This window comes from Diaphorina citri, unplaced genomic scaffold, assembly GCF_000475195.1.
Source record: "Diaphorina citri unplaced genomic scaffold, Diaci psyllid genome assembly version 1.1 scaffold1460, whole genome shotgun sequence".
NCBI classification, from domain to species: Eukaryota; Metazoa; Arthropoda; class Insecta; order Hemiptera; family Psyllidae; genus Diaphorina; species Diaphorina citri.
The window spans coordinates 126,305-138,464 of NW_007378886.1; the positions used below are offsets into that span (position 1 = coordinate 126,305).

The following is a 12,160-nucleotide window of genomic DNA, read 5'->3' on the forward strand; positions in this document are numbered from 1 at the left end:
AAACGAGAATCCAAGGGACCAGCTCATTTTTTTTCGTTTAAGGCGGTTTAACACAACATTTTCTCGTTTAATTCAAACTCAAGCTTGCACCTTTAGGGCTTTAGGGCAGCCACTCTCTCTTGGACCGTCTCGTCTGTCAGACAGTCAGAACGTGTGGCCGAAAAAGTTGCAGACCCACATTTCTCAGGCCGTCTGCTAGAACTAGGTCTGAAGCTTTTTCCGCCACACACGTTTCGAGTGTCCAATCGTTAGAGGCGGGCCTAAAGGTGTGTCCACACCACACATAGTCGACCGGCTGTTGATCAATGTCGACTGAACCGCCCACACTGCCTCGACAACTTAGGTTCATATCGATCGACGGTCGGTCGTCTGTTTGGTGTTTGGACTGTGTATTACCTACTGTGACACCTACAACATATTGCTTCTCCACTAATAAAAAATTCAATCTCTCTCCTCAAGGCCAATACTACTATCTGTGTTCCTTTCTCGATTTTTGGCAAAGTGATTTATTCCCTATAAAAAAAAAAAAAAAAAAAAAAAAAAAACCTATAATATAGTTACTTAAGAACAGCTAGTTGAAGATAGCTCCCCTAGGAGAACCCTGCCACTTGAAAGAAAGCTATAATAAAAACTAGATAGGGAGGTGTTAATCTAGGTAGGTACTTGAAACAATGTTCTTTTTCCCTTTTAGTAAAAGATCCAAAAGATGAAAAACAAGCAGGGTCCGTCCCTCCGGGAATTTTTTAGCCCGTAAGTGATTAGAGAAAATTAGTACCTATATACCTACCTAATTTGTTTAATATTCAGTTTATTATTATTCTTGATTTGATTTTACTTTCATGTAATGATTTAAAATCAAGACTAGAGCCCGTTCTCCCTGTATTCCCAATATAATGTTCAAGTCACACATCCATTTATTGGCCTTTCTCGGCGTAGCTTAACACAGGTGACGCTAAAACCGGTCTTAAATTATCGACTGAACTGATGTTATCTAAAACTTTCTCGCTTTGAGTTCATAGGTCGTCGCGACAAATTTCAAGATCAGAGCTTATTTGTGTGAGAAAATTTTTTGGCTTTATGGTTCTCTGGACAAAATTTGCACCACCACTTTCGTGTTCCTGGTAGAAAGACCTTTGATATATATAGGTCGACCAGGTTTGGATAAGTCCTTCTATGGGGACAGACAGACAGACACCGAAGCGAATACAATAGTCTGTCCACTATAACTTTTATTAATTATTATTAGTACCTAATAATAAAAGAAGGACGGACTAATAAAAAGTAAAAAAAAAAAATAAAGCGTGATGTGCATAGTTTTTTTTTAATGACAGATCCTGTGCATAATTTTTGAGAAAGTGTCATCTGGCAACACCGCGTTATTGTCCTGGCATTTTCCAAGAAATCTGACTGAAAATTTTGATTATTTTATTTTTGCTAAATATCTTCTATCTTCTTTTATCTTTATCTTATCAATTTATCAGTTATCTAGTCCTTTTTACTTTTAAGTATAGAGTATTTAATTTATTTATTGTTCCTGTGAACCCATAATCGAGTAAAGCCGGTAAGTAACTATTCAACAAGCTCAAAGAAAGAGGTCAGTTTAGGTTGGGTACTATCATACTAGGGTTCTAATCATGGTGAAATTGTGGGGTGTCCACCAGAGATATAGAGGTCAAAGTTCACACCAAGCATGGAAAATGGTCTATGCTGTGTCTACAGAAGCTAGTAATTATTGACCTAGGTATGCGAAAATAGGGAGGAGCATAGTTCATAACTTGGTGAAAATTCTATACGTAGGTAAGTAGCTATTTCACTGAAGGTAGACAGGGATTTATGGGCCCAAGTACAAAAGGGTTTTTCATAGATGTTTCTGAGGATATTTCCCAATGCATCATATTACATATCGGGCATAAGCTTACTCTTGATCTTTGCAAAATGAGAAAAATAAAGGAGTAATCAATGCATGTTTAATTACAATGTTAAATAAACTGGTAATACACTTACACTGTTTTAAAATACAATGGATTTTACATCGCAATTAGTATGTTCCATTACTTACCATGTACCTAATTAATTTCCCTCATTTCACAGGACAATGAAATTCAAACTCAAGCTTAGCATACTTCTCCTGTTAGTTACGTTTCTAGTCAGTTACGGTGTTCATGGTCAATTTAACGATCAGTTCAAAGATGATGAATTTGCCGACTTTGAAGAGTTTGAGGATCCTGAAGAGGCCTTGCTGAAAGAAAGCTTGAACGTTCAACAGAATGTCCAGGAAACATGGGAAGAAGAACCAGTTGAGGCCATTACCGAAGAGGACGTGATGATAGAGGTATGTACAGAAATACCTATACTGTATCAATGCTTTGAAAACATGAGCTGATTTTGAAGATTTGTTTATTTATTTTTCCTCCTTATTGGATTATTATCAAAGAAAATTGTGGAAGAAATCTGTGCTTTTGGGTGGGAGTTATCCCACATCCTCAACATTTCCTTTATTATTATTCCCTTGCTTCAAATATGAAGGTATGACATTATTTTATTTATTACTTTTTCAATTGTTGATTTAGTTTTAAATGATCACCTTAACACTAAATTTTGAAAATTTCTTTCATTTTAGGATGAAGAGGACAGTGACTTTGAGCATTTCAAAGATGAAGAAGAATTTGAGGGCTTCAAAACTGCCAAACCTGATCCAACATCCAAGCAAGAAGCCCCCACAATCACCATTCAAGATATTCCAATGCATCTGAGAAGCAACTGGGACAGTTACTACCTAGAGTTGCTCATGATTGCAGGATTGGTAGCGTATATTATTAACTTCATCACCGGACGGAATAAGAATTTCAAGTTGGCTACTCATTGGATTAACACTCATCGAGCTCTGCTTGAAGATAACTTCTCTCTTGTTGGTAAGAAATATTTCTTGGAACAGGTCAAGTTAAGTTATATTTTCCTTGTAGAATTTTCAGGTGGTAATGGTGCGGAAAGGGGAAATTAAAGTATAACGGAATGGATGTTAAAAAGTCCATTTCTACCTACCTATGTAGGTATATAATTAATGTAATTATGTCTGTCGAAGATAATACCAGACCTATTACTTATAGTTCTTATACCAATATTACCTAGGTATATTTATTTTCAATGTCATGATTCTACAATGCATATATAGAGTTGCATATTTCAATAATTATGAGGTATAGGTAACACGAGATGAGAAATGCACTTCGAATGCCAAGTCATGTAAACATGCTCATAATAGTCATAATGATATCTCGTAACAGTACTAGCAAAGTATTCTCGTATGTGAACTTAGTATAGTCATTATAGCAGTTGCATATTTCAATAATTATGAGGTATAGGTAACACGAGATGAGAAATGCACTTCGAATGCCAAGTCATGTAAACATGCTCATAATTATATCTCGTAACAGTACTAGCAAAGTATTCTCGTATGTAAACTTAGTATAGTCATAGGAACACAATGGACACCTGAACATGCAAATATCAAGGATAGAATCGCCGATCTTCATTACCTTGGACTTTGCATTGGGATCAGGTCCCGTCATTTTCTGACGGGATCAGAACTGAGAAAATTGGAATAATGTGAAGGGTTAGGTAATGTTGGGAAACTCTTGTTTTCCATCAGTTAGAGGAAAACAACATAGATTATAAATAATTATGAGGTATAGGTAACACGAGATGAGAAATGCACTTCGAATGCCAAGTCATGTAAACATGCTCATAATGATATCTCGTAACAGTAGGTACTAGCAAAGTATTCTCGTATGTGAACTTAGTATAGTCATTATAGTCATAGGAACACAATGGACACCTGAACATGCAAATATCAAGGATAGAAATAATGGCCGATCTTCATTACCTTGGACTTTGCATTGGGATCAGGTCCCGTCATTTTCTGACGGGATTAGAACTGAGAAAATTGGTATAATGTGAAGGGTTAAAGTTGGGAAACTCTTGTTTTCCATCAGTTAGAGGAAAACAACATAGATTATAAAATAGATACCTATATCTATCTATGTACCCATCGCAATCACTAATCATTAGAATTTTCAAGAGGTTTGATAGAGGGGGAACTGTAACTCCTACGGTCTTATATCCCGAAAGCGAAGAGACAAGACAGGTCATCACCGGACGGAATAAGAATTTCAAGTTGGCTACTCATTGGATTAACACTCATCGAGCTCTGCTTGAAGATAACTTCTCTCTTGTCGGTAAGAAATATTTCTTGGAACAGGTCAAGTTAAGTTATATTTTCCTTGTAGAATTTTCAGGTGGTAATGGTGGGGAAAGGGGAAATAGAACAGTGTCAGGTTATGTTCCATTTCCATATTCCCCAACATTACCACCAAAAGGAGAAATGCAGCTTTACAAAATAGTAAGAAAATCAATACTAATAAAGGGACAGGGTGCTTGCTTCCTAAATCTTGTATTTTTAGATCCATGGAGCTTAACCCTTTGGGACCCTTGGTCCCTACACTTAAACCTCTAGTTTAGATCTTGTAGTAGTCAAGTAAGTACCTACTCTACCAAAGTAATAAATTTTTCTTTGTGAGAGGGGTAGACCACTACTGCTAAAGTCAGTTATTAGACTCTTGTGCCTCATCTCTTCAGTAATATTTAACAAGCTGTCAAGTCCATACAATCCAATACAATGTAATGGAGTGTAACTTTATTTGTCTCAGGTGACGATGGCAAGCAAGAGATAGAGAACTCCAGTCTGATCAAGGAATCCGAGAACACATTCACTCTGTGGTGCAGTGGTCGTAGCTGTTGTGAAGGAATGCTGGTTGAACTTAAACTAATCAAGAGACAAGATATAGAACAGTGTCAGGTTATGTTCCATTTCCATATTCCCCAACATTACCACCAAAAGGAGAAATGCAGCTTTACAAAATAGTAAGAAAGTCAATACTAATAAAAGGACAGGGTGCTTGCTTCTTAAATCTTGTATTTTTAGATCCATGGAGCTTAACACACCTTTGGGACCCTTGGTCCCTACACTTGAACCTCTAATTTAGATCTTGTAGTAGTCAAGTAAGTACCTACTCTACCAAAGTAATAAATTTTTCTTTTTGAGAGGGGTAGACCACTACTGCTAAAGTCAGTTATTATCAGACTCTTGTGCCTCATCTCTTCAGTAATATTTAACAAGCTGTCAAGTCCATACAATCCAATACAATGTAATGGAGTTAACTTTATTTGTCTCAGGTGATGATGGCAAGCAAGAGATAGAGAACTCCAGTCTTATCAAGGAATCCGAGAACACATTCACTCTGTGGTGCAGTGGTCGTAGCTGTTGTGAAGGAATGCTGGTTGAACTCAAACTAATCAAGAGACAAGACCTTGTCGGACTTATAGCTCAGCTAATCAGACCTTCAACGGATCAGCTGTCTATGTCCTTTGATCTGGGTAAAGAAGATATGGACTCGTTTGTATTCTGTGTGGCAATTTTGTTTTGTTACCATCTGTAAATAAAGTTTGATCCAATTGTGTAATAATAATAACCGGTAAAATTGATTTCAGGTCCATCAACTAATCCGGATCGTCTTGTCTCCCGGTTTATTGCTGTGTGGCAGCGAAGAAAACAGCTGCCCGCCTTGTCAAGCAGATTAATGACTTGGTAAGTTAGACCAGTACTTACCATGTCCAAGTTGGGCCAGTGAGCTGACTTGAGAGCTGTCATCTATGGGGCCTTTTCTAAGGGATGTCACTTCATGTCACTGAGGGGGGTTTTTTTCCTCCATTTGATGACAAGCTACCTGCCTCCTAATACATATTAACTTCACATAGCCTAAGTGGGACCAAGAAAGGAAGCACCTGGTTGTCTAGATGACAACTGATCCGGATACCAACTCCGCGCAACATGGCTTAACTCGTGTAATCCACTGGGAACTGATGTATTCATTGCCACTGGCTGTCAGGCTGTGGGTGTGGGAGCATTTCATGAACCTGTGTGGCAGCGAAGAAAACAGCTGCCCGCCTTGTCAAGCAGATTAATGACTTGGTAAGTTAGACCAGTACTTACCATGTCCAAGTTAGGCCAGTGAGCTGACTTGAGAGCTGTCATCTAAGGGGCCTTTTCTAAGGGATTTACTTCATGTCACTGAGGGGGGTTTTTTTCCTTCCATTTGATGACAAGCTACCTGCCTCCTAATACATATTAACTTCACATAGCCTAACACTCGTATTTATGAACAAGAATGATCGTTCTTAGATCAGTCTCAAGTCAAAATTGACCAATCAAATGCCTTGAGACTATGCTTAGCACGAACTTAAGAGCCAGCATTTTGTTCATAAATATGGGTGTAAGTGGGACCAAGAAAGGAAGCACCTGGTTGTCTAGATGACAACTGATCCGGATACCAACTCCGCGCAACATTGCTTAAACTCGTGTAATCCACTGGGAACTGATGTATTCACTGCCACTGGCTGTGGGTGTGGGAGCATTTCATGAACCAATGGAGCAGTTGCAAATGGGTAAAAATTATAAATAAATGGTCGATTCCTATGTAAAAAGTTGGGAAAAATCTAAATCTGAGGTCAAAACTCCGAAAAAAAAAAAAAAAAAAAAAAAAAAAAAAAAACACTGTAAAAGGTCGAAAATTCAATCCAATGAAAGAGTTCAAATATGTGTGACGTCAGACTTTACGCAGTTGTTTTTTTCGTCCGTTAGGTAGCGCCACTATGCAAGCGCGCTAGCGGAGGAGCAGAAAGAACTGCGCAAAAACCTATCGCTCGGGACATTTGATGTGACGTCATCGCCTACGGAGTGACGTCAAAGTTCACGATTTACCGGCATTTTTTTAATCGATTTATCTCGGGATCTAGAAGTCGTAGAAGAAAAAGATTCCGTTAGTCCTTCAAAGTTCACGATTTACCGGCATTTTTTTAATCAATTTATCTCGGTATCTAGAAGTCGTAGAAGAAAAAGAAAAATTCCATTGGTCCTCATTTTTCCTGCTCTATGACTTTGAAACATCACCCAAGTAAGCGCAACTGATCTATTAAACCTCTAATGGCCAGCCAGCCTAGTTAGCTTGGATTGTAGCGCTAGATCACGGGTTCGATTCCCGCCCGGGGCGGATTTTATCCTGAACGGATATTGTTCGTTCTTGGAACAGCTGGCTTTCTCCTATCCTGTCTTCTTTCTCTTTTCGCTTTCGCGACGATAAGACCTCGTCAATTACAGGTTTAATCCTTTTGGAAAAAAAAAACCAATGAAATATTTCCCTTGTCTTGTTTCACAGAGCTTGTACTGTCCTGAGAGGAAGTCTGGTGATAAGTTCAATCTGCCATCCGGCTTCAATGTGATGAGTGAAATAGCTGAGGTATCATCTAGTCTGATTGACTCCAAGTTTCTCACCATAGTGAACAAATTCTCTGATCTCATAGACTACATTCATATTTCCGACCAGTTCTCAGGGCCTAAGCAGACTGAGTAAGTAGCTTGGGTTTTTCAATAAACTTTTTTTTCTTTTCTTTAAGCTATTTTTAAGCATTTATTTTAGGAGGGGACTACCATCTCTTAGGTCTTTGTCTCTGGAAAAAAAACCGTCTTTTTGATCCTTTTGTACGACTCTTATCACGGGGATTATTCAACTTCAAACCTCCCATTCCGTGCACAGATAAATTGATGTACTTTTTGTTAATTTATTATGTCCCTTGGCTGGGATTGAACCCGCGACCTCGTGTTTACCAGGCACTAGCATTTAGGGGCACGGTTAGCCCAGTGCTAACGTGCAGAAGGTCCGGATTCGATTCCCACCATTGCATCGATAAAAAATGGTTATCATTTTTCGATTGCAAATATTTCAACTGGTTACTTTCTGCTGTTCTCGTGCTGACCCAGTACCTAAACGGGAAGTAATAATAACAGTGATTATTTATACTGCTCGCATAGGACTGAAAAGTCCCTTTACTCCAGCAGTAGGCTACTACTATTATTGTGGTCAAATTCTCAAATTATATTGAGGATAAAATTCCATACCTCGGCTGGGATTGAACCCACGCCCTCCTGTTTACCAGGCGAGCGCCTTGACCACTACACCACCGAGGCAGGAAGTATTGTGTCTTTTCTCGCCAATTTAATTGCTGCTTTCTTTACACTTCCCCAGAGAAACAACCCTCACCAAGCTACCTGACGTGAAGAAGGTCATTCTGTTCAACTTCAATCTACAAATGGGACAGCTCAGTATTCAGGACACTATTGATGAAATGAAACCTCTCATGCAGTTCGTTTTCTACACTCTGGACCGTGTCAAGCGTTTTAGACTCAGTCGTGAGGTAAGGAGGAGTTGCAATCTAAGTAGAATGAGTTCTTGGAACGGCTGGCTTCTCCTATCCGATCTTGCTTCTCTTTTCCCTTTCGGAACAATAAGACCTCTCCTTAGGAGTTACAGTTCCCTCTATCAAACCTCTTTTTGCCAGCCTAGTTAGTTTTGTGGGTAGAGCGCCTGCCTTGTAAGCGCTAGGCAGCGGGTTCGATTCCCGCCCGGGGTGGATTTTATCCCGAACGGATAATGTTCGTTCTCGGAACGGCTGACTTTTTCCTATCCTGTCTTCCTTCTCTCTTTGATTTCGGGACGATAAGATCTTAACAGTTACAGTTCCCTCTATCAAACCCCTTCAAAAAAAAAAAAAAAAAAAAACAAGGTCTTGTGTATGTAGTAGCTCTACTAAGTATACTATACATGTGTGTAATATTTGCAGGCTAAATCCAAGGCGGACAAGAACCGACATCGTGTAGAGGAGGCTTTCCTCAAGACCACCCATGTCGCCAGAGCAGAGGCAGCAGCGTTGAGAAAAGAAGAGAAACGCCGACTCGAGAAGGAGAAAATCATGCAGGTATGTAATCACCTTCTTTCTGCCTGTGTGGTGCCTCGGTGGTGTAATGGTCAAGACGCTCGCCTGGTAAACAGGAGGGTGTGGGTTCAATCCCAGCCGAGGTATGGAATTTTATCCTCAATATAATTTGAGAATTTGACCACAATAATAGTGCTAGCCTACTGCTGGAGTAAAGGGACTTTTCAGTCTTATACGAGCAGTATAAATAAGCATTATTATTGTTATTATTATTTCTTTGCTTACCACGCAGAAGGTCCCGGGTTCGATTCCCATTGACAAAATTTTGTACTCGTTCTTCGATTGGAAATGTTTCTACGGATTACCTTTTCTGGTGTTCTTGTGTTGACCCAGGCTTTAATACGGCCCTGCTTTAAACGTTGCGCGACATTACTGATCCATTGGAAACTGTTGCTTTTGCTGCTGATTTTCGTTGACTATATTTTCTCATCGATTTATTTCAGGAGGAAGACCCAGAGAAGCAAAGACGTTGGGAGGAGAAAGAAGCAAAGCGTCAAATGAAAAAGAAAACTCCCAAGATGAAGCAGCTCAAAGTGAAAGCCCTCTAAAGTGCTGGCACTTAAGTGGATACAGGCACTTAAGTGTCAATATTACGTAGACATGAGTAGGTTATTATTTGACATTGGAAAATTTCTGGGATTTTGGTTTTGTAGTCATTCATTTATTACAGTAGTGAATAGATGTATTTTGTTGAATCTGATTCAAACTCAAATTTGCCTGCGCCCGCGCTAGCGACTATTTCACGCCATAGATACTTAAGTTGAGCATCGTTGCGCATGGTTACTATCTGGATGGGTGACCGTCTGGTACTTGACACGCAGCTGGCAGCCCCGAGAGGATAGGTATTGAAGAGTTTTTGAGATCCAAGAAATAAAGGCAAAGTGGTATCTAGCCTGATTAATAAACAGCGCACGGAAGAGTCCGGATTTTTCCCATCAAGCCGTGGCTCGATTTTCAATGGTTTAACGTCACAGTATAACTAAAGGATTTTAGTAATGGGAGGTTTTACCCTCCATTTGGCGACAAGCTGCCCGGCCACTCACATAAACCTCATCCACCCTGAGTGGGGACGAGAAAAGCCAGCTACGACCAAGTTACTTCAATGATTCAAGGACTTTAACGTCACAGTATAACTAAAGGATTTTAGTAATGGGAGGTTTTACCCTCCATTTGGCGACAAGCTGCCCGGCCACTCACATAAACATCATCCACTCTGAGTGGGGACGAGAAAAGCCAGCTACGAAAAAGTTACTTCAATGATCCAAGGACCAAGTTACTTCAATGATCCAAGGACCAAGTTACTTCAATGATCTAACGACCAAGTTACTTCAATGATCTAACGACCAAGTTACTTCAATGATCTAACGACCAAGTTACTTCAATGATCTAACAACCAAGTTACTTCAATGATTCAACGAACAAGTTACTTCAATGATCTAACGACCAAGTTACTTCAATGATCCAAGGACCAAGTTACTTCAATGATCTAACGACCAAGTTACTTCAATGATCTAACAACCAAGTTACTTCAATGATTCAACGAACAAGTTACTTCAATGGTTCAACGAACAAGTTACTTCAATGATCTAACGACCAAGTTACTTCAATGATCTAACGACCAAGTTACTTCAATGATCCAACGAACAAGTTACTTCAATGATTCAACGAACAAATTACTTCAATGATCCGTTAGGAACTGGTGCATTTGAATTCCGAATCAGTGTAATAAAATGCGTCTATGGTAGTATTTGTTTTTGTTTGTCCAAGGACCAAGTTACTTCAATGATCTAACGACCAAGTTACTTCAATGATCTAACAACCAAGTTACTTCAATGATCTAACGACCAAGTTACTTCAATGGTTCAACGAACAAGTTACTTCAATGATCTAACGAACAAGTTACTTCAATGATTCAACGAACAAGTTACTTCAATGATCTAACGACCAAGTTACTTCATTGATCTAACGACCAAGTTACTTCAATGATCTAATGAACAAGTTACTTCAATGATCTAACGACCAAGTTACTTCAATGATCCATTAGGAACTGGTGCATTTGAATTCCGAATCAGTGTAATAAAACCACATTACATACATGACAGAACCATCTGAAATCATCATACACATTACATTTCATAAACCTAAGATTTACAACCAGGAAAAATGATTTGATAGGTAGGTACCCTAAAAGTTGTACTGGTTCGGGGGAGAAAAATCTTCAAAAGGTCTCAGAAAAAAATCGTCCCGCCACCCTGGTTAGCTTGGAGGGTAGCGCGTCTGCCTTGTAAGCGCTAGGTCGCGGGTTCGATTCCCACCCGGGGCGAATTTTATCCTGGATGGATAAATTTCGTTCTCGGATCGGCTAGCTCTCTCCTATCATGTCTTCCTTCTCTCTTAGCTTTCAACACGATAAGACCTTAGCAGTTGGATTTCACTCTATCAAACCTCTTTAAAAAAAGTCGTCAATTTTCGTCATTTTTTTAAAGAAGAAGAGCTATAGTAATAAGTACAACTGAAACTTGAAAATTCCAAAAAAAAATTCCAGTAAGTAGCTAGTTTCGATTTTCCTGAAACTTACTTCTTACTATCCTGAGTTGCTTGTCCTGAATCAGCAGATGCATCGGAATCCTTTGACTTTGCCGGGACACTATCTCCTTGTCTACTGAAAAAATACAACACATTTATATTATTTACATTTATTTCACATCTTGAATGACTTAACAATAAATTACAGTAGGCTTAACAATAAATTACAGTAACCTACGTACAGTTCGTGAGATATAGGATGGCATATGGAAACGCAGCGAGGAGAAGTGAAATAGATGGGAAATGAGGGGAATCGCGGCTTGTGAACTAGAACCATTATTCTCGTACCATACTGAATTTGAGCGATGAAAAAATAACAGGTACACGCTATTGAAATCAGAAGTTATTAATGGTACACCAATATTTAGGGACGCCATGGGCCGCCTTTTTATTTTTGGTAACATTGCGCATTCAAGTTCATATGCCATCCTACATCTCACGGACTGTACCTCTGCTTGGATTTACGGGCTAGTCTATGTAGAGTCTAAGAGACTTCTTGGTCAATCAACTGATCTTATAAGGGACGATTGGGACGTGAACCCAGAAAAAAAGTTGCAAAAATGGACCAACATAAAATTTAACCAAATAGTGTTCATGAGACATACAAAACTACTTACATTGCTCTTACTCATGGTAAAAAAAAAAAAAAAAAAAAAAAAAAAAAAAAAAAAAAAAAAAAAAAAAAAAC

At 39.0% G+C, this 12,160-nt stretch overlaps 1 protein-coding gene and 1 long non-coding RNA gene across 3 annotated transcripts; one reads left to right on the forward strand and one right to left on the reverse strand.

Moving 5' to 3' along the window:
* The first annotated feature begins 1,403 nt into the window (after positions 1-1,403).
* On the forward strand, positions 1,404-9,975 carry LOC103515995 (coiled-coil domain-containing protein 47). Of its 2 annotated transcripts, XM_026828519.1 has the most exons (10): positions 1,404-1,561; positions 2,092-2,332; positions 2,621-2,912; positions 4,707-4,840; positions 5,367-5,461; positions 5,974-6,028; positions 7,272-7,462; positions 8,139-8,307; positions 8,734-8,868; positions 9,330-9,975. In XM_026828519.1, exons 2-10 carry the CDS (start codon positions 2,096-2,098, stop codon positions 9,432-9,434), a joined length of 1,413 nt encoding a protein of 470 aa, XP_026684320.1. In that variant the 5' UTR covers positions 1,404-1,561; positions 2,092-2,095; the 3' UTR covers positions 9,435-9,975. The 2 variants fall into 2 exon arrangements, with proteins under 2 accessions (XP_026684320.1, XP_017302378.1); XM_017446889.2 differs by lacking the exons at positions 4,707-4,840; positions 5,974-6,028 and adding an exon at positions 5,590-5,644 and having other exon boundaries at positions 5,233-5,461.
* Positions 5,299-6,033, reverse strand: LOC113470239. Its single transcript, XR_003393365.1, has 2 exons — positions 5,974-6,033; positions 5,299-5,461 (listed from the first exon to the last, which is right to left on the reverse strand). It is a non-coding gene; the product is annotated as an uncharacterized LOC113470239 (long non-coding RNA).
* Positions 9,976-12,160: the final 2,185 nt, after the last annotated feature.